General features: G+C 45.0%; 1 protein-coding gene across 4 annotated transcripts in view; it reads right to left on the bottom strand.

Moving 5' to 3' along the window:
* The window catches only part of LOC117891803 (chromatin modification-related protein eaf-1), a 66,791-nt gene that overhangs the window by 24,508 nt on the left and 19,546 nt on the right, over positions 1–22,737 (bottom strand). For 2 of the 4 annotated variants that reach the window (XM_034797478.1, XM_034797479.1), the window contains 9 exons: positions 19,308–19,557; positions 19,002–19,243; positions 15,708–15,841; positions 15,293–15,640; positions 15,028–15,220; positions 13,479–13,603; positions 13,193–13,411; positions 12,990–13,131; positions 12,837–12,912 (listed from right to left, as the gene is read on the bottom strand). In XM_034797478.1, coding sequence (XP_034653369.1) covers positions 12,837–12,912; positions 12,990–13,131; positions 13,193–13,411; positions 13,479–13,603; positions 15,028–15,220; positions 15,293–15,640; positions 15,708–15,841; positions 19,002–19,243; positions 19,308–19,557 — 1,729 coding nt within the window. Of the gene's footprint in view, positions 1–12,836; positions 12,913–12,989; positions 13,132–13,192; positions 13,412–13,478; positions 13,604–15,027; positions 15,221–15,292; positions 15,641–15,707; positions 15,842–16,052; positions 16,075–19,001; positions 19,244–19,307; positions 19,558–22,102; positions 22,543–22,737 lie in introns of those variants that run through there. The other 2 variants (XM_034797480.1, XM_034797481.1) reach the window with 2 other exon arrangements.

The raw sequence follows: 22,737 nt of genomic DNA, 5'->3' as shown, positions 1-22,737 counted from the left end.
ATGAGCAAATCCGAGCTGAGCTCTTAGTTTGTTGCTCTTTTCGAACGCTTTGCCTGCGCTCATAACGGACACGGCTTTGTGCTAAACTGACAGCGCAGTCCCCCCCACCACCATAACCCACTCCACCCAGTTGCAGCCATGGAAGAGAGAGGAGCGGCAGCAGGAACAGCTTTTACCACATTCGAACTGACTTTTTTCACTTTTCAAGTTCTCACTTCTCTGAACTGCACTTTGCGCCTCACTTCGTGTTGCTTCGTTCGCTTCTCTCTCTCTCTCCTCTCTCTCTCTCTCTCTCTCTCTCTCTCTCTCTTAGTTTGCTGCCATCTCCCTCTAGCAATATGCTAGAGCATCTCCCACTGGTGCTCCCACTGGTTGCACTTTCGTGCACTCAAGAAGCAGCTACCACGAAATCTTTTTGTCGAACCAAACCCGAACCGGCAGAAGCCTTCGTTGTTCCATTTGGCTTGCAGCTGAGAGAGAGCAATACGGGCAGCAGAGACAGAGAGCCAAAGCTCTCGTCGCAAGGGCATTAGGCGAAGGTGGGTGGAGGCGGCAGCAGCACCAACAGGAACGTCAACAGTACAAGCGAAACAATCTGCGATACAGAGATACTACCAGAGATGCACTGCGAGAAATGATCGAGCAAGAAGTTGACAGAAGTTAAAAGGAGACTTTGGGGAATTTGTTCAATTGGAAGATTTTAATTTTCTAAGGAAACTTGTACCAGTTAGACGAAGGGAATGTCCATCTTCAGCTTCTGCAAGAGTCAGCAACTAGAGCTAGTTCCTCACAGTGCACCGCATACAAACCCAAAAAGAGCCACAGCCAAAAAAAGCGGAACAAACTGTGTAGCCCTTGCTCCATCGATAGCCCGATGCAGGCAGGCAATGAAGCTTTTTGGTGCACTCTCCACACAAACACACAGAGGCACCTACCTAGGGGAATACAAACAAACACACACGCACAGCCACACAGCTATATACCATAGAAAAATACAGGGCAGGAGAGAGAGAGAGAGAGAGAGAGAGAGGAGTGCTGGAGTGAGCTGAAAATGTACTGCGCCGCCACAACAACAAATCCCTAAACAAGCAACAACCAACATTGCACAACTCAACTTCCGTCGTCAACACCAACATCGATGGCGGAAGAGCCGACACACGGCTCGTCCTGTCCCGGCCATGCCCTGCCATGCCATGCCATTCCTGCACGGCAGCCATTCCCCCAGTCACGATGCTCCCTCCTCCACTTTGGCCCCTGAATGTGACTCCTGCTGCTGCTGCATTCTGCATATAGAGCGGAATTTCCGGTCTAACCTCACAGCGCCCAAGCGGAAATACAAGCGGATTAGCTTTTAGATTTATATACTAACAAACACCGATTAGACAGGTGGGGTGTGGGGGCTGGGGGTGGGATGGTAGTAGTAGTAGTAGTAAGTGGGATAGAGACGAGAGCAACACAAACACACACACAGATGGGAGGGAGTTGAGGGAGTGAAAGCTTCATTCTGCTACATGGTTCGGAGAGTTTTTGCGTGCCAGCAACACATTTCACTGCGAAAGTTGGTGAGAGTAGGGCCAAGATAGAGACAGACAGAGAGAGTGAGTGAGAGAGAGAGAGAGAGAGAGAGAGAGAGAGAGAGAGTGTGCTCTTCCCATTCTAGTTGCTGTTGTTGTTTTTGTTGTTGGCTGGCATTGCATTTTAGTGTTTCCTGCTCGAAGTTCAAATGTGAGAATATTTTCCATCGATGAGCTCCGCTCCCCCCCCCTGTTCTGTTCTGTTCTACATGCCTTTTGGTCGTTTGCTTTTTCGGGTTTTTAGTGTTCATTTTTCAGATGCCAACAACTTTGGGTTATTTCCCAACTAATAGAGCCAGCAATACACATCCTCTCTCTCTCTCACACTCTCTCGCCTCCCCGCCTTTGAACTTAGACAACACAAATTCTATGACATATTTTTACTTGGGCCCGAAGCCCACTTGCAGTTGGCACTGGCAGCTGTGTGTCCGTGTCTGTGGCTGGGCTGGGGGAGCTCCAATTTCGCATAATCCCAGAAAATAGCCAGTTCGAATTTTGATTTGCTGATTGATTCATTACCGACGGAGATACAGTTTTAACTTCATTTGTGGGCGACTCACAAAAGAAATTTTAGAGCCAGTTTGGCAGCAGAATTTCCTGGCAATTTGTTTTTGCTTCACATTTGTGTAGGGAGACAATTTCTAGACAATTAATCTGTACTCAAAGATCTGTTTTTTTTTAGAAAATTTTCTGCCATCATTCACTATCTGACGGCGCGCACAAATTAATGAAGGAAAGTTTTGTATGCGCTGCTCTAGTAGTTTATTTATTTAACATCATTTGAAAACTATTCCCATAACTACTACTCGTAGTACTCGCTATTTGGAACTTTCAGACATCTCCCCATGGGGTCACACATCTGCCACGCCCGCACAAATCACAGCTCCCAGACTATTACTCCAGATATTCACTCTGGGTATACAAATATAGCCATCCAACTTGGCTGCTTCTGCTTCTGCTTCTCCTTCTCTTCCTGTTTTGTTTTATATTTTTTGTTTTATTTTCATTTTGCTGGCTGAAGAACTTTTGTTGGTTGGGGGGCAATGGTGCGCCACCTTAAAAATTGCAATGAAAGTCGTCGTCAAATTGTCATAAAAATGCGATAACTTTGTTTTGTGTTGTTCCAACGTTTTGTTATGCCTCTCCACCCTCCACCCAACACCCATCGCCCATCTGTCTCTCCCCTCTCCCACCACTTGGGTGTTGTTACTGCTTTTGCCGCTTTGCCAACTACGAGGAGAGAGTATGATAAATTTTTACGATGCTGCCATAACAATAAACCGAGCTTCGGCTGGCTCTGGCGCTTGGCGCTGGGAATGTTGGCGGGGCGGGCATGTGAAAAGCGCGCGTGGAAAATGCAGAACGTGAAAAACTAATAAAAATCTGCTCCAGCGGGGCTGGATGCTGGAAAAACTTTTATGGACAAACTACGCGCTTCATCACAAAAGGAGAGACAGGGGTGGTGTGTGCTGTGCTCAGTGCAAATGTGAAAAGTGTAAAAATACTCGCAGCTCAGGTGCAGGGCAGAGTAGAAGAGGGCGACGGGGTGGACCGGCATGTCCTCAAAGGGGTGATATGGGGGTGCAAAGTTGGCTCCCTTTCAGCATAGATGACTTTTGTGTTCAACTCCTTCTCACCTCCGCAAGTTGTTTGCTTCCGCTTTAACGTAAAAGTTTTTAAAGCCAAAACGGGGACAACAAAAACGGAACATTCTGCTTGACAATGAGCGATTATTTTTCTTGAAAGTGTCAACTTTGATTAACAGTAGCAGATGGCGCGGCAGTCAACCGACTGAGACATACTCTGCCAAGGAAAACAGGAGCAAATCCTGACATACACTTCAGTACAGCGGGACACACAAACAACAGGTAGCGGCGACTGCTTCTGTCACTTCCTCTGCTAGACTCCACGTTCCTTCTACTGCCTGTTTAATCAACCAAGTCACGAGCTGTGCGTCCGCTTTAGAGGAACTTTTTTTTTAGGCTTAAGCCATAGGCATAGACAGCCAACTTGAAGCAGCCACCAAACCATGATAATAGTCTCCCCCCACCCAACTGCCAGTCCATGTGGGACTAGCAGGAGGTTGGAAAAGTTGGACACGTTGGGGGTGTGGGGACTTTGAAGAGTTGTGGCTGGGCCTCACGTTGTTTGGCTTTGGGATATTTTTGGATTTTGGTTTTGCAAATGGATTTATAACCCCTTGTGTGATTTTATAGGCCCTTAAGCCATTGTTCAAATAACCCAGCATGCCGAGGCACCATCCCCAAACACACACACACACACATGCAAACGGAGCCAGCCCCATCCATCCTTTTCGCTTGTTGACTGACTGGCATCACTTGCCGGCTGCCTGTACCCTGCACCCTGCACCCTGTTCCTATTCCTGTGGTGCGTTTACGTATCCTTCTAATGATATTTGAGGAACGGATGTGTATGTAAAACCAATAATAAGACGGCCGCACACAAGGGAGCACGAGGATTCCGACTCGGCTGTTGGATGGATGGATTGGATGCATGGATGGACGATGGGTGGCTGGATGGGTGTGGCTGGTGGTCTGTGTCAGCTCAGGCCGAAATGGTTTAACAAGTGGTGCGTGTATCGATTCAATTGAATTTGCAAATGTTGTTGTTGCCCACTGAGGCATGAAGTTTCGTGCCCAGCACCAGGGACTAGAAACCAGGAACCAAACCCAGACCCAGAATCTGATCCAAGCTACTCTGAGGCTCAGTGGTATCCTTATCATGCTCATACCCAGCGCCATGCCCATACGCACCATCATCATCTCGTCCTCGTCGTTGTCCTGAGGCCAGCAACATATTTGGAGTGCTCGTATTTGGTGATGCATGTACCAATACCAATGCCACTTGATGTCTGTCTTTGGAATGGAATCAGGGGGATGGAAGATACACAAGAACAATGGGTAAGCTTGCCTAATGCCAAATCCCCTGGGTATGCCAGCATCAAGTGCCCACACCCCACCCAACACGACCGAACATAATGGGAATCTACATGCGAAATGTTTAACACGTTTTCACATCGGCAAGAGCGCGTTAATTAAAAGAAGAAACGGTAATAAATGCCGTTGTACAACAGCAACCAACATGCGGAAAAGCAATGGCAACAATTCAATTAAAATACCAAAAGGGGTGGTCGGGTTCGGTTGGGTTGGGTTGGGGGGTAATTTGGGCAGTGAAATTAACCCCTATAAACGCATAATATGCTCAAAATGATGCACTTAAAAACGCATTAATCAGATCGCCAATTATGCCGGACGTCTGTTGCATGTTTTTGAGAGAAAGAGGCAGAGCCACAGAGAGAGAATCGAAGCGAGAGAGAGGGAGAGAGTGTGCGGGCACAGGCACGTGCTTGAAAGTGCGTGGCATAACGCAATCAATCTTTTTGAAGAGTAACGAATGATGTGAAAATGGAAATTAACAAGGAAACCAACCACCGCGGTATGCAGAGCAGTACAAGCCAAGTCGGCACTGCGAGAAAAGATTATAAATTATAACAAGAATTAAATTACCTAACCCAAAATATGCACACAACATATTACTAATTTCTTCTACAATCTTCAGAAAGAGCTAAATTTATCATAAATACCTTAAATTTATCTCAGAGCAATATAATCAAGAGCGCTTTGGTATTATTAACCAATTTTATTAATTTGTATCGTTGAATTTCTCTCAGTGCAGTCCACTTGAACCCCCTTTTCACAGAATTCAAAGCACATAAAAGCTTTCGTGTCGTCATTAAAAACTGTTTTTGCTAATTAAGTGCTCAATTGAGCATTCAATTTCACACACAGATGAAGAGAGAGCAAGGGGAAGCTGCCAAACACAACAGAGAACGAGAGAGAGAGAGAGAGAAAGCAAACAACAGCAAAAGCTGGGCAAATAACCAAGAACAGAAAAGAAAATCAGCAGCAGAGCAGCAGCCGCAGGAGAAGCCATAGCAGAAACCAGAACGCAAACGGTGGTTGGCTCTGCTTTAGAACTCTCTCTCTCTCCCCACCAGTCGCCTGTTTACCCTCTCCTCAAGCCAACCACACCACCTTTCACACAAGCCAAAGGCAAACGAAACGAAATGAACGAAAATATAACAAAGTTGGTTTATTTGCACAGTTAATGCAAAATGATTCCCCAGGGGAGAGGTGAGGTCTGTGGTGCGACTACAGTGGAGATTGGCTACGACATAAATGCGAGTGCGAGTGGGTTAATTTACTTACTTACTAAGACTTATGGTATTGAAGCGACTGTTTTTATACACTCCATATAAATCTCTACTTAAAGTCAAACATCTGTGAGTCACTAGAATCTTTACTGTACCCAACAAAAGAATCAGGATCAGCAGCAACATTGCTGCCAGACCAACATGAAATTCACTCTTCGCTCGTACAAAAAGCGCGCGCCACAAGCAAATGGAAGCACAAAAGAGCGAAAATAAAAATTAGAAAAGGAAAAGGAAAACGAAACCCAGCAGAGTAAAGGAGTCAGAGCACAGACCAGAGCCAGGTCGGCATAAGGGCAAACATGATTCAATAAAATTACGTTGCAAAAGTATGCAACAGAAACAAGCAAACAAAGTGATGAATAAGGGAAGTACGAGACTACACACACATATACAGGAGGCAAGAGTGCTGGTGCTGAGCAGAGCTTATAAAGTAAACAGTTATTCCCCGCTGAATGAGAATGAATGTGAAGTAGCAACAAAACCACGAGCCAAAGGCACTGAAGCGCACGGCAGCGGCAGCGGCGCGGCGGCTGGCACACCAAAAGAAATGAAAAGAAAAAGTACTTAAAAAGCTCACAAGCAAATATTTATAACAGTAAATCACTTTGGCGCTTGCACATACACAAACAAACAAAGAGGGCAGCGACAGAGGCACTGCCAGAGAAAAAGTGTGCGGCAGAGAGAGAGAGAGAGCGCGCACACAAGAGAGAGGGGCAGTGCAAAAGTGCAATAAGAGAAGCAACAATGCCAACACGAAACTTGCGCTACTCAAATGTTGTGCTTAAGCACTGGCGAAACGAAACAGCCGCAGATTGGCTAAGCTCTGGGCTTGCCGAACAAAAACTTGGCGGCTTCAGGGAATTTTATTTATCGAGAGGAGAATGATCAAAATATGTATAGAATATGTACTAAAAATCATCAGTACCTTCGTGAAAGCTTATCTCTTGGAGGTTGCGCATCTGCATCCAATTAATAATGAAACAAGTGTGCAAGGTATTTATTTGAATGAAAAGCTTCTAGATGAATGATCATAATGGTTTAGTTAATGCTTTTAAGAAGAGTAAACAAATTAATCGATATGAAACCAATTTCGATACACTGTAAAATGTTCTATGGATCGACGGCCAAGCAGCTGCTTTCTCGTTTAGCCGGTGCTTTTGTGTCTGGGAAAGTCTTTGCTCGGGGATGCGTGGGTGCAAGAAAAACCAGCAAATATTTAAATTCGTGCGCTAAAACACACAATAAAAGCGTAAACAAATGCAAAGTAAATATGGCGGCAGCCAAGGCGGTAAGCAGGCAACAACAGCAAAGACTGCAACACAACTGGCAGTAACGGGGAGCTGGGGAGCTGGGGAGCAGGGAGCAGGAGAAATCACGTACTATAAGTTCAGCTCTTAGCTCTCAAGGCTTATGGCATTCGCTATCTACTTTTGCTGGCTCCACCCTACCCTTTCCTTTAGTTGCACTTTGGGGTTGATAAAATTCAAAGTCACTTTGTGTTTGTGTGGATGCGGGTGGGGGGGAGGTTGTTAAAGTGTTTGCTTTAGTTGTTGTCAAGTTTTTTAATTAAATTTGGGGGTGCACAAGCACAAATAATGGTAAAAACCTCGAAAAAGAAGACCAGAGGTAAGACGAGACAGCGATAGAGAGAGTGAGAGAGAGCGAAAGAAAAGTTTTGTCCCCGAAATTAGTTGCCAACAATGGGATTATCTCTCTGCTTTCAAACTTTTCCCTCAGATCGAAGATCTTATTAGCCAGGCCAATAAAAACCTTTTGTAAAATGCACAGCTCGTATTAAGATATGCAAACACTTGTCCAAGAGTTTTAAATGCAATTCGAATGTGCAGTACTTGCGGCACACCAATGTTGCAGCTACGAGGGAAAACCCAACAAAGGAGCGAAATGGGAAATCTCTCACTCTCACGCTCTGTCGATGCCAATTGTCGAAATAAATCCATGGTCTGGTTGAAATTGAATAACAAAATACAGAAGTTCGGCATGGAAAACCCAATGAACAATAGAAAAGCGTAAGGTGGGGTCGGGCAGCGCACCCAAATAAATATGTTTAACCAAATTGCCGGCCAACAGAACTTTTTTCTTCACCAGAAGGAAAAGCCACCCCGCAAAAGGAAAGAAAAAAGGACAAGTCAAGCGTAACATATTTATTGACGTTGCGGTTGCTGGACCCGGACATGGAAACGGACAGGGATACGGAAACGGAGCCTGGACCTGGGACACACACACACACATCGGATTTCAGTTAGCAGGCACAAAAAACCCACCACTAACCACTGACACCAGCACCACAGAACACAACACAACACACCAACACCCACACCCACGCCACCCACGTCAGAAACCACGGAATGAGTGGCACTTGCAAGTGTGGTGTTTATGTTCCATACATCAGGGGTTTATGGGCTAAACGTTTATGTGTCTGGCAACAACAAGCTTTTAAAGGGTTTCCACACACACACACACACATGCGGACTTACGACCCAAAGGGGGAGGAAGGGAGGTAGAGTAGTCGAAGCTGACGCCACTTGAAATTTCACTTACACCCAAGCCCCCCCACACTTGATGTGTCTCTGTGTGTGTGTGTGTGTGCCACAGTTGACGTTGCACACTTCGTTGACTCCCAAAAGACGCCCACACTCAAAATGCTTGACCTCGGTCGCCACCCCAAGCCCACAGATAAGTCGGTGGGGGTGGAGAAGGAGAAGGAGAAGGCGGTGGGAGGGGTATTACAAAATGTATTTTATCTTCATCGATTGGCAGAATTTATATCTTTTTTCATGCCACATCAGCGTTTTATATGCACACACACACACACACACAGATGTCTGTACATATCGAAGGAGAGGAATAAAGATTTAGTGAAGCTGTTTCCCCCCTCCACCTCCAGCTTGTCCCCAGTGGGACTGCCAAAGTGAGTTGAGGTTATGTGCTGACAGCTAGAAGCACCAACATATGCATATCCCCGCTGGCTGAGCAGATAAATCAGCTGTGCCACCCAGCAGATGATTACATGGGGATGAAGTCGTAAGTCGCGTCGAGATGCTGGAATAAGATGTACACTCGTACAGTGCGCACCATGGACATGTGGCCAGCACAATAAACTGCCATATTATGCAAATCAATATCAGTGCAGAAGATGGATGAACACTGTGGGTGTGGGAAACAGTTGGATAAACATGGTGGAGCATGTTTATGTGGTAATAATGTTGCATTTATCATGAAACATTTTCATTTCTGCTGCTTGCAGAAACTTCCTTAAAAATCACAAACACTTCCTCGTGTTGCGGCTGTCAATTTGCATTTTATATCCATGTTAATTCATATCTCTACACCGATTCTACAAGCCTCAAACCAAAAATCATTTCGCATCGAACTTCATTATTCTTTTTCCAATTTACATAATTCCTCCTTTACATACGTACACACCCCACACAGACCCCTTTTTTCGGGAGGAACCTTTCAACTTGCAATCATGTTTGCCAATTATGCAAATGATGATGCGACCCACTGTGCGTGCAGGCAGAGCCGAGCCACTGTGGGGCATGGCTGGGTAAATACTCTCCAAACACTTGGCTTCGTGTTTACCACAATTTACTGCGACTCGAGTTAGCACAAACACACACACACACACACACACACACACAGAAAGCAAAGAGAGAGAGAGACAGAGAGAGAGAGAGAGAGCTCTGGCAAAAATAAATGCACATTTTTTGCCCACAATTTCCTGGCAGCAAGGGGCCAGAAGAGTGACAGAATGGGTGTGGGGCGGGGGAGAACGGGAATGGGGAATGCGAGCACAATAAACTGAAAGGATGGCAGGGGTCGGTGGGGGTCGGGGGTAGGTCGTAGCTTGCCACAAGCCAAATACGAGCCTGTGTCTGGTGCTCGACTTGCCTCTACCCTAACCCTACCCTAACCCTTGCTTATGCATTCATTCCTCTTCCTTCTCGTTTCTTTCTCTCTCTTTGCCTTCATTCTGTATGTATGAATATTTGAGTGTCTGTCTGTATGTGTGTCTCTTTCTGTCTCTCTCTGGGTGTGTGTGTCTGGAAAGTGTGGCAATAAAAAGGATAATGTAACTGTTATTCTACGCAAAACGGAAGCGAACGAGGCAACGCTGCAGGAGCAGGAGGAGTGTGCTGCAAGCTGCAAGCAAGTGTTTGAAATATTTCTGTGGCAAAGGTGGCAACTTGGGCCCAACAACAAGATGTGGGCACAAGTAAAAAAGCACAACCAAAGGCTGCACAAAAGCGAGGTTGGGTCTGGGCCTGGGTCTGGGGTGGCCTTGTGGTGGTTGCACACTGAAGGAGTGGGCAGGCAGTGGGCTGTGGCAGGAAGAGGATGCGGTGCTAGGGAGTGGAGTAGAGTCCTTTGCTGAGTGACTGACTGAACAAGTGGCAACGAGGAAATGACTGCCCCGTGGCAGGCAGGGGCCACCACTGACAAGAGTCAGAGAGCATACAAAACGAAACGAAACGAATCGAGACGAGACGACACGAACAAAAGTGCCAAAGAGCGAAGCCGGAAAATTGTGTGGAAATTTGAGCTTCTTTTGAAATTGAGGCCGGAAATGACACCCACACGTCCCACTTTGTGTGCGAGAGAGAGGCAAGCACAAGCGCAAGAGAGAGAGTGAGAGAGAGAGCACACACAGACAGACTGACAGGCAGATGGAGAGAAGAAAAAGGGGGGAGAGCACAGTGAGTGAGTGCGAGAGAGATGTCTTCTGTCCTGCTGCTGCTGCTGCTGCTGCTGCTGCTGTTGTTGTTGTGTTAAGCAAAATGTTTGCGGGTGCAATAAGCGTAAATTCAGTGGTTTTATGTTTACTTATTCAACTCCTACATAACCAACGAACGACCCCTCCCCCTCCTTTGGTTTGGGGGGTGGCACAACTTCATGTTAGTGGCAGGAGGAGCTGGCGGCAGGCAGCTGGCAATATACTTTTTGCAAATCGATGCCAACTCCTTAAACGGTGGGTTGGTTGGGATGGCTGCATGGGGGCGGCCTGTATATTTGTTGGGTGTTTTTGGGGGGGGGTGCTGCTACTGCTGCAGGAAGCGTGTGGCAGTGTGGCATGTTGAATGGGTCTTGAGTGTTTTCGTATGGTTGACAGGATAACACGGAGTAATTCAATTCGAAATACTTTATGCTGTTGCTTTTATTATTTGTGCTTTCTCGTTGGTCTCTCTCTTTACAGTTCTCCCCCTCTCGCTCTCGCTCTCTCTCTCTCCTTTCCTTCTTTATTTACCACCTCTGCTGCTGCTGCTGCTTTACGGATTGCTGTTGTCGGAAGTGGCATTTGTAGGTGGTTTCTGTGAATCTAGTAGTTGGTGTGTGTGCGGGGGGAGGGGGAAGTGGCAGAAGGTTTCCTTCCTCTATCTGTATCTGTGTGTGTGTGTGTGTGTGTGTGTGTGTGTGTGTGTGTGTGTGTATATATTTTGTGGTTTCTCTGTTTATTTATTTTTATGATGTTTCCTTTTTGGCATTTTATTGAAGAAGTTTACCGACGCCATTGCTCGCTCTTGCATAAATAAGTGCGAGGTGGGGGGTGGAGCTAAGAGGGGGAAACGGCAAGGCAAGGCGGACTGCTAACAAGCATACAATACCCCACCTCACTGCCCCCCCCACACACCACCCCATTGCAATTCATATAAAATCAATATTTATTACAACAGCTATAGGTCTTGGTTTATGGGTACATGAACCCCGTCCCCATCCCCGTCCGCATCCCCATCCCCTGCCGCCTATCGGCCACCCACTGTGCTGTGATTGGGCATTTAATCAGTTGATTTCTTATTCAAATTGAGGATTTTTTCCCCTTATTTCCTTTGCTTTCATACTGGGAAATGCAATTAGAGAAGCTTTTTCCGAGATTGCTCTGCCACATAATGGCTGTGGAATGGGTTTGTGGCATTTCCCACAGGAGTATTATGTTGCACGGGGTTTTCCAGTGAAAGAAAGAAACTTATTTGGATACATTCAATATGCGAATTTGAACAGAAAATGCTTAGAGCCGCTTTTAGATGGAATTTACATATCATCTTCGGAAATAGTTGAGTCCATGGGGAATGTTTCTTTCCTTTTCGTCTTTTCGCCTTAAGTTCGTATGGAAATAGCTGGAATTTTCAATCACCCAATAGACTTCAAGGTTACTTCTGCTAGGTGGTGCTTTCAGAATTAATAAGTAGTCATGAATTAAGTAGCTATAAAGTAGGAGGAAAGACAGGAAGTGGATGGGATTGAAGTGCTGATCAGTCGATGGTCATACGGAAAAGATTGAAAATACCTTCTACATTCGAACATGTGATTCCCATTCCTGTCATTCAACTAATAATTCCATTCCAATATGCGAGTTAACATTGGTAAACAATAATTCACAATCAATTGAGCCACAACTTTGGAGTAACCTTTAGGGATTCGTTAACGTGTGTCCGTGTGCGTGTTTTGTGCACGCAATTCAAAAAACAAAACATAATTGATGACCACCCAAAACCCATCCATGATGAAACACTAACAAAAAGCAGCAATTAACAATTTGTATCAAAACTCTAAAGCTGTCCAACAAATGGACATGCAACCGTGCAGCATTGTGTGCCACAGGCAGATAGCTGCAAATGCATTGAAAAGAAATCCAAACTAAGGGAGAAGGAAGCCACTGAACAGATTCCCCACAAATGCTCAACTCTTTTGTGGCAAAATACAAAATAATCTGCAAATGTTGCCCCAACGCAGAGACCCAATGCAACCCAATACGCCCGATGCTGCCCCACCAATCCACCCGAACCACCCCATGAACAAAGGGGTGCTGGGTGCTAAACGAGCTCGGAGAACGCTCAACGCTCACGAGTTAAGTGAAACCAATTGAGATTTATTGACGCGAATTGGGTTTCACTTGAACCTGCTCGCCCTCGGGGCGCTTGAGGAGCCTCTCGCATTACCAGAACCAGAACCAGATCGGATTCCCCCCCACAGTTTGGTGCCACAGCGGCATAGCGCATAGAGACACTTACCTTCTTTTGACTTGTCGTACTGCTTGGGCGATGTTGTCTTCTTGCCTGGCACGGGCCGCAGTGCATTGCTGATGAGCTGTGTGGGGGGTTGGGAATTGTAATACAGACATTAGGCTTAGTGCGGGTTACTCTCTCCTTCTGTGTGCTACTTACAATGCGATCGGAGCGCTCGCCGCAGGGCAAACGTGCCACTGCGGACTCGGGACTGTCCTCCGGTGGCGGTGGCTGGGGCACCCAATTGTAGGCCCGCCTAGATATGGGCACCCCAAAGCGGTCGTGCTGCGAGGCTTGTTGTCTGCAGAGAAGAAACGAAAACCATTAGTTGGGCTGAACATTTTTGCACTCTGATCTCTCACCTCAAGCTCTCGTAGCAGTCGAGACAGACGACGGCATACTCTCCATTCTCCAGCAGCAGCCCATCGTCGCTCTTTTGGTGCTTCACAAAGGGAAACTCATTGACGGGCAGCGCTCTCACACGTTTCCTATAAGTCGTAATGCCGCACAGGTGGCAGTTGTAGTCGTGCCAATTGTATTTGCGCTCCGCCGGATTCACGCTCGGACTTTGCGCCTCATATCTGTCGAGCAATCAAGTAAATGTAATTAACAAATGTTCTGTTCATGGCATGCATTTGGTTGACTCACTTGCGCCACTGATTCAACATGGAATGATAACAGAAAGTGCAGACCAAAGCCGAATTGTTGCGCAGCTGCTCGGCATTCGGCAGAGAGTTGTGTTTCAGCAGCAGTGGAAAATATGGACGTGAACCCTGGAAAGGTAAACAAACTCGGGTCAACTTGGGCCATACATTTGTGAATTAATGGATGAAAGAACAGGCTAAACCTCAAAGTTTCTAAGATCAACTTATCTATTGCTTAAGATTCCTATGGTACATCTTGCTGTTTGAGTATTACGGAGTCTTAAGACTGTACTGGCCCTATTTTAATGCATTTCCATTGCTTTCATTGACTGGCAAAACCAATCTAACACAAAATATATTCAAAACAAACCCAAAAGACTCAAAAATCGTTCAGAAACAACTTGAAGCACGCTCAAAGATTCACAAAGAACAAAACAGTTAAATATAACTCTAATACGCACATAAATTATTAAATTAAATTGTTAATGAATGCAACTAACGTGATATATTATTTACAATGCTATCTACAACGGATGTACGCCATGCCCGAGGGCTATCTAAAACAATCGTATAACATTTGATGCCTCTATCTAATCACTTTTAATGGATACATCAGCGCTGGACTATCATTATCTCTATTGATTGACAACGCTTGCGGTTCGTTCCCTTTGGGAAATCCCTGTCCCACCTATCAGCAAATTACATGTTTGCCAAGGCGTTGTGTACAAATATTTGTGCATACAGAAAACGTAATCACAGCAAATATGTGACCCGAATCGAATGGGTAGAGTCTTCTGTGTGTGTGTGCAGCCGTAACATTCAATTAAATGGCTTAATGTTTAAGGACGAAGCTTAACCCGAAAGCCTAAGTATGACTGATTGAGGTTTGTGTCTTTTGAATATTCCTAAGTGTGTCGATTGTGAGCTACATTTCCTTCAATTAGAACTGCAATCAATTTGACATGCAGTGCGTGGAGTGTGGGCTGCCAGCAAGCGTATTTTGATACGTTTCATTCGGTAACTTAATCATTTCACATCAATTTAAGCCAAAGCAGCAGCTGCATTCATAATTGCAATTGCAATTTCTCAAACAATTATCTGTCGGTTGGCATACATTTCAGTCTACAAACAATGCATTTTACATTTGTTTGATTAATTACACAATTTTCTGATACAAAGAAGTTAAGGCCCAAGGCGAACGAGGCTTGACATGATTTTGTTACACTTTGGCAGCTCATTTTAGGGAGATTTTACTTAGTAATGGATGGCAAATGGATTTGTTTTTTAGTCAAAGAAATGACAATCCATATTCTTTGAAGCCAAGCAAATAAGTGACTAACTTTGCACACATTAAAATACATTCTTCATTGTCAAAATTCGACACTGTAAATTTGACTTATTACAGACATTCCACCGCTTTCCACACGCACAACTTATTCAAGACTCTTTTTGTTCTTTCTACAAAGGCAAACTCTGATCCTAAGCATCCCTTTCTATCCCTCTTCATAGCCCTAACCAATCTCTATCCTAGTCTAGCTCTTCAGAGACTCTACCTCTTTGCTGGCATAGAGCACGCGGGCTAGCGTGAGGTCCGAGTGTAGGCCGCAGAGGAAGCAGTAGATTGATGTGCTGGCAGGCGTCGACGATGATATGGATGGTGTGGAGGGCGGTGTGTTGATGCTCATGGCGCCATGCCGAGATCCGTTCGGTGAGCTGGAAGTCATCATGGGCGAGGGAATGTTGTATCTGCAAGGTGAAAGTAAAACACAATCAATGGAGAGTTCTTTAAGGTAAGAGGGGGAGGACAGGAAAGAGAACCTTCTGTGCTCTAGGGGCACGCGTTCGGCATCCATCGACTCCCACTGGCTGGCCAAGTAGTCCTTGCAGTCCTTGCACGCCAGCACACGATTGCTGTTCAACTCGTTGTTGTTGTTGTTGTTGTTATTGTTGTTGCTGCTGCTGTTGTTGTTGCTGTTGCTGCCAGTGCTGATGCTGCTGCTATTGTTGTTAATATTGCTATTATTATTATTGCTGGTAACGGCAGCGGCGGCAGCGGCATTGGCCTTCAGGCAGGGAAAGTGCATGGCATGGGAATTCATATGCTCGGCACTGGTCGACAGCCAATCCATTTTGTTAGACGGACAAAGCACTTTGCAAATGGAGCAGCTGCACAAGCGGAGAACAGGAAAGTCAATTAAAAGACAGCACAGCAGAAGGAGCGCAAAACACTTACGGATACTGTCCATGGCCATTCTCGATGGCTCCCTGGCTGGAGCCGGGCGAATTGGGCCTCGAGTCGCTGCGTCGTATCTGCTTGAGGTCGCGTGCCGTGTTCGAGTTGGAATTGTTCGAGTTTGTCTCGTAGGGCTATCAGTGGAGCAGCAAGCAATGGGTATGCAGTTATTAGACAGAGATTATTATAGTATATTGTTTATTCTATTAGTTATTTCTGTATTAGTTCTAAGAATATCGCGCACCAAGTGTCGACTGGCGGTGCGGCAATCCCCCACGCATCTACTCTCCACGAACCAAAGGCGAAACTGGTTCGCGCCTTATCTAATCGTTGAGGAGAACGTACCGAATTTTATGAAATATTTCATACAATTGATTTGCTATTCAAGGAGTAGCCACTCGACTATGACTGGCACTGGACTGCCTACGATTTGGCCGTTAGAACCGACTTTAACCGGTACGAACTGTGTTCGGCTCTCACTTATCTCCCTTCGATTTGCGACTTATATTTTCACTCGCAGAAAGAGAAAGCTACAGCGACAGAGATAGAGACAGAGAGAGTGAGCGATTGCGTGCATGCCTACAAATCTGCTACAATCAAAAGTCTTCTTATCTGCTGTGGCGGCTAATTACAGTCACCGCTGAAGTTCAAAGTTGAGGACCCGCACACCGAAAATGGTTCACTTGTGGCTTCCCATTATGACTTGACCGCCTCTTTGGCGTTCTCTAATGTGTGTCAACACTGTTCAAAAACTTGAATTTATAGTGGGCGCTGCTCGAGTGTCATTCAAGTCAAAGTCAAGACATGAATTCTATTCATTGTTGGCCACTTCACAGCTAATTGTGGGAAGAACGGGTGGGCAGAAAGAGAACTGCCAAACAGAAAACAGAAGCGAAGAAAACACTAGAAGAACTACAGCTAGAGTTGCCAATGGAAGTATCTTTAGAAAGGAAATAGTTCTGGCTCAAATGTTTAAATGAAATTAAATTAAATGGACACCTTTGACCCACTGAAAGAGGAACTTTCCTGCTATTTGAATGCATTTTATGGCATTGTATTATTTACTTTTTTTAGCGAGTTGAATGACTGCAGCTGCTGTTTGCTCGCGTATAATCCTTCAACCTGTGTTTGCTGGGGGATTCAGAGATACAGATATGGCTATGGATATGTCTAAGTGTGCTGCGTTTGGCTTTACAGTCCAAACATTTGCAATTGAAAGACCCTGCAGATCGTAATGCAAATAAAAGTGGAGAAATAATAACACAACAACAAAAACACAGAAGCCGAAACAGAAACACAATAAAACAATGCAAATGAAAACATTTCGAAAAGAATTATTTAAATATTGAAGTGAGTTGAGCTTGGGTTCTGTTCTTGATAAAGCTAACCCCCACCCCATTGATAAATATTTACATTTATCTATATTTAATTTTGCGTATTTCGTATTTCTGTGGCTTTTGTGCAGGCAAACGAGTTTCGAAAACACCGCCAGAACGACCGACCGACCGACCGACCGTCGGATTGTGCAATGACCTGGATAGGCTGCGAGGAGAAAAAAAACCTATATACCACACTACACATAGTAGATTGTATGTAAATATGAAAATGGAACAACTGCCTGCAGCACCTGTTCAAAGATGAATTATTGGCCCAGCACGCTCATCAAATAAAACGGAAACTCTGTTTAATCAAAGCAAACATTAATCGAAATGGAAATTGAAACTGAAACTGAGTCGCTATTTCTGATGAAATGAAGCAAATAAATGAAGTCATTCAACCCTGTGAATCAAGGTCGTGTTTCATAGAAAAACCAATGGATATTCGAAGACCCAAAGGTAATACCAAGCTACAGGAAACAGCAGCAACAATATCCAATAATTCACAAAACAAAGAATTCTAAAGACAAATTAAGCCATTCCATTTGCAGTTTAGAGCAATAAACAAAGCTGTTTTATGTACTACATATACATATGTACATATGTACATAAACGTGTGTGTATACAATAATATTTATAGTTATGAATCCGAAGCATCTGCCATAAAGGAGACGGCTAATAAATTATGGAAGAGGCGACGTTCAGTCTTTCAGATTTGTGGCAAAGCAAAACAAAACAAGGCAAAAATAAACAAAAAACTAGAATGTTAAAACAATAAAAGCAGCAACAACAATCGGCTATAAATAAAAAGTATTTAAGTAGAATTAACAAAACAGAAAGAGAACAACAAAAAACGAATCAAAAACCGGTTCAAAGCAGATGCCTGGACTATAACAAATAAAACAAAAACTGACTCCCGACTCGGAGTCGGACTCGACCAAGTTTACCCAGTTTTTTCTTTCCTCTATGCAGCCCACGATCTCGGGGTTTGTTTATACAATGATTCCATGCGGCTTGGGGCTACACCTCTCCGCCACCTGCGCTTATTACTTGCTCCCATTGCTATTTATTTACTTGTCTTTCCGGGGAGAGCGGGAGCGTCCCGCATGGAGAGCGGCGCATGCAGTGCCGCCGTGCGTTCTCCTGCCACTATCTAATCGCTTTTACGTACATTTGTTGACTCAAATTGCTTAACATGCTGACGATCCAAGCGGCTGCCAAGCACGCTCCCAGCATAGCGGCGAATGATAAGGCAAAAGAGCTGCACCCACTCGCTCTCTCTCTCTCTCTCTCTCCCACTCTCAGTCTCTAATTGATGTGGCGGGACGGTGCGGCGTGGAGCCTTCGAAATGAATTACTCAACAATTCCAGGTCGTGAACCAGCCCTCATCTATCTGGCAGTCCATATTCCCAGACGTCCCACCACCACCGCCCATTAATGGGGGTTATCAGTGCCCCGGGGGCAGAGAGGGCAAATGGGTGGCCGCTAATCGCTTGAAATGTTATCGCCGCTGGACAGCGCTCGATTGCCGCTGAAAGACCCGGCAGATCCCCTATCCCCCAAGCAGTCACTTTGCTGTAACAAGTGCTGTAAGCAGAGAGCCACACACCATCTATTATCTCTCGCTCACTCACTCACTCCGCCTAGTAAATTTCCATGTTTGCGCACTTTGCCGATACGCCGGGCATCATCCTCCATATACGGCATACGGCATACTGCATTATTTATGATCTCGATCGAGTGTGAGGCACAAATTGTTATTGAGAATCGATTGCGATCGATTCTATAAACGGAAGCACACACACAAATGTGTGTGTGTGTGGCCGGATGGGCAATGATTGTACCGAGTGCCAGGTATTTCCCAAGTTTATCCGATAAGAAGTAATCATTTCCCCTATGCTGTTGCTTTTTCCTTACCCTAAACCGCACATTGCTGGTGGAATCTGAATTGGCCACCGACTTCTCTGATGGGGAATTGCGACCACCACCAAATGGTGCCATCACGCCACTGGAACTATACAGCGCTGCGCTGGACTCCAGCGAGTGTCCGGCACTGGGCGAGCCACCCACTGGGTGCGCTGTGTGTGCGGCAGGCGGCGGCCCACCCTCGGCCAGTCCACTGTGCTTCTCATTGCAGCTGGAGCAGACCTGGACCATGCCTGGAGCGGGAAACAGTTTTGGTTAGATGTGGGGCACACAAAGGCGATAATTGAGTGCACTTACCCTGGGGACTGATGGGACTAGCGTTCTTGTAGACCTTCATGGTCTTGATGAACGGGTAGAAGGGCTCCCGCTCGGCATTGGGGCAGCAGTAGACGAGTCGCAGCTGTGAAGAGGGCGTGTCCGTGCCACAGGTATAGCACACAAAAGTCGTGCGCTCCGGCGCTGCTGCTGTTGCTGCGGCCGCTGGGGCTGCGGGTGTCGGACGTTTGCGCAGCATATAGGAACGCTCCGATTCCGGTTTGTGGGAGGCCTGCAAGAAGATACAACAGATCACGATCTCGCATTAGTCATTCGGTTGGTAGGTGCGCACATTTACAGTTTTAATTAACGGGCTTATATAAGCGTAATCTTGGGTGTGAAGCATACAAATATGATTCCATTTAAAACGAATTAGCACCGTGGCAGCGACGATTTTTAGCAAACAACTGTTAGATCTCAAACGTTTCAGCTGTAGCCAGGCAAAAGGTGGAAGCAAAGAAAAGATTCTCCTATTTATAGTACAGATTACACAAATAGCAAATAAAGTCTCAAATGGGCTTCTCTTTTGACCTCATGCTAACCCGATTTGCAGTTCGTTGGCTGTAGAAGCTGCCGACACATAAACGACTTTGATGAATTACATTTCGAGTTGATTGATGGATTGACAAGGGTATGAATAAAACATTTTATGGTGCCATCTGGCAGCAACTACTCCCTCCCATTGCTCCCACATCGAGACGCACAAGTAAAAGCTGCAAAAGAGAATTTCCGCGAATGGCAAAACCATTTTAAAGAGCGTTAACTAATATAATTATTCATATCTGTATCAATGTCTATACATAACTCTGTCATTTAGCTTCCTTCACAAACAGAAAACCGTAATGCGTTGCGTATACGACCTGTCAGGCGATGTGAGGATTATGGACTCCCGTGGGGGCGTGGATGGGGCGCAGCCCACCATATTACGCAGACGTCATTTGTGTTTGTACAAATTAATATACACAATCTGGTCACCCAAGCCGCATGGCTCGTCAACAACAATGACGGGTCGGCATTTGTCATATTACGTATACGACCAAGTGGCTTTGCGCACAAATTATTTGAATATTTTCATGTACATAAATGTATTCGCTCAACAAATCTTTACGTTTGTCATCTCCTTCATGGCAACCGACACAATTTATGTGTCTATGCATGAGCTGTACATATCTGCGTCTCTTTGCATCTAGACAGCTCTAAAGTGGACAGACGGGCGGGCAGGCGGAGCATTTCATTTATTTTATTAGGCACCGAGCAAAAATTTAATTGTTTGTTTACTTTCCTCATTTCGTTTTGTGTCAGATTTTTTGACATTGATAGGGGCGCGCATTTCGATTACACAATGGCGCATGGATTCCTTGTGGATACCAATTTGTGTCTGTATATCAGAGTGTCTGTCTGTCTGTCTGTCTCTGTTTTCATGTCTGTTTCCATTTTGCTTGTGTGTTTTGTCATGCGGCGGCTGTGCTCCACACACTTTCGCACACGCTTTGCCTCGCTTCGCTTCGCTTCGCATCGTATCCTATCACAGCGCATCAATCTGGACGGACGGACAATGCCATGTCATCTATATTTATTGATCCAATGCCTCGATGGCGTCTCCTTCGTCTCTTGTCTCTGTTCTGGGCATTCTCCTCACCCCCCAGCGATGGCCACTCTTATACAGCTGTCAGTTGGCAGTTGATGGAAAAACAAACTCACATTCGTCATACATTTGGGATACCCAGTACATGGGTGCGGAGTGCCATAAGAGCATCAATTTTTTAGCTGATAAAGTTGGAAAATATTGTATATTTTTCCAGACACATGCCTCCACCGTTTTATTTAAATATTTTATATTTAAAAAGCTATTTTAATGCATTAAAAATTACTACCAAATTCCATTCAAACCTATTTAATGCTGAGTAAGCCAAAAGTCGACATGTTTCTGATTCGATTTTCGTTCGCTTTTTATGTTCGCTTTTCATGTTCTTGCCCCTGCCACAAAAACATCTTTCCCCCCCGTCTCACCCATCATTCGGTTCTTCTTGTTTGCTTTATGTTTGTGCTTTTCATGCCCGTTGATAAGCCGCAATGGCAATGGGGGTCATGACCGTTTAATAACTTTTTTATGAACAACTTTTTTCCCCTCCATCTCACTCTGTCTCTCTTTCAGTTCTTTCATAACTTTTGTTTTGTTTCGTTTGTTTTTTTTTGGTAATTATGAAGCATAAAATAGACCCTAGTGACGGAGAGAGCTGGCGGGCAGGGGGCAGCCCTATGCGGTTTTTTCTCGCTCTCAACTTTTAGCAACAACTTTTTGCGAGTGGAAATAAATAAGTAGCCAAAAGTGGAATTTATTTCCACTAATTAATTTCTATTTTTTGTGTTTTATCTGTGGAGTGGGGATTATCAAACACAAAAAAATGCACTTCTCCGACATGAATCATATTCAAGTTTTGGTATTTTGAGTGTTTGCTTTTGGCATTAATTTGGGTCAATATTGATTGATTGCTTGAATGGTTGAGTGAGTGCGTGAGTGCCGCGTTTGAATGCCTTGAAGAACGGTTTCCATAACAGGCAAATGGCATTGTTGTCTATCTGTAGGTAAACATTATTATTTCTGCTCCAAATGAGGTTGGAAATAAATACTTTGGTAGCTTATTGAATACTCAAAAGTATATTCGTTTCTCATGAACGGGAACTACTTCAAACTATTTACAAAATAATCTTTTATACAAAATTTATCCTGGTACTTTTGCAGCTTGTTTCTGGACACAGTTCTGCACTCAAGTTACCTTTTCGCTTTGCTGATCCTTGAGAATCAGATAGGTTTTTAATTTCCTGTATTCGCGCCAGCCATTCGTATCCTTTGGCTTGAAGCTGATGCCTGAGCTGGAGCTGTTGGTGCTGTTGCCACTGTTGTGGCTGTTGTTCTCATTGATGCAGCAATTATTGTTATTGTGGCTGTGGCTGTGGCCGTGGCCGCCCTCGCCCACCGCAACGGTGAGATTTTGGGCCATTATTTCGCGATACACAGAGAGCGCGCGTTGGATGGGTATCCCCGGGGATTCACTAATCACTTTGCTGCCGTTGTATTTGTGTTTGTAAGTGGTTTTTTTGTATTTATGTGAATCATTTTCTTTGCATAATTTCAATTGTTTAATTGTTTTCGATTGAGATTGAATGAATCACATTTGATTAAACACTGAAGCTGCTGGTTGCCGGTTGCTGGTTGCCGCTGCTGCTGTTGGGGTTGTTGGCAGATTAATTAGAGTGGATTTTCCTCTCTCTGTCTGTTTGTCTGAGAGTCTGTGGTGGCGGTGGCAACTTAATTACAACACGAAACAAATTAAATTTAATTGAAACTGATATAAACGTTCTCCTCCTGCTCCTGCTCCTGTCCCCTCCCTGTTCCACCCTCTTCCTCTGT

Source organism: Drosophila subobscura, chromosome E (genome assembly GCF_008121235.1).
Source record: "Drosophila subobscura isolate 14011-0131.10 chromosome E, UCBerk_Dsub_1.0, whole genome shotgun sequence".
Lineage (NCBI taxonomy): Eukaryota > Metazoa > Arthropoda > Insecta > Diptera > Drosophilidae > Drosophila > Drosophila subobscura.
The sequence above is the reverse complement of the archived record's forward strand: the minus strand, read 5'-3'. Positions and strand labels throughout refer to the sequence as shown.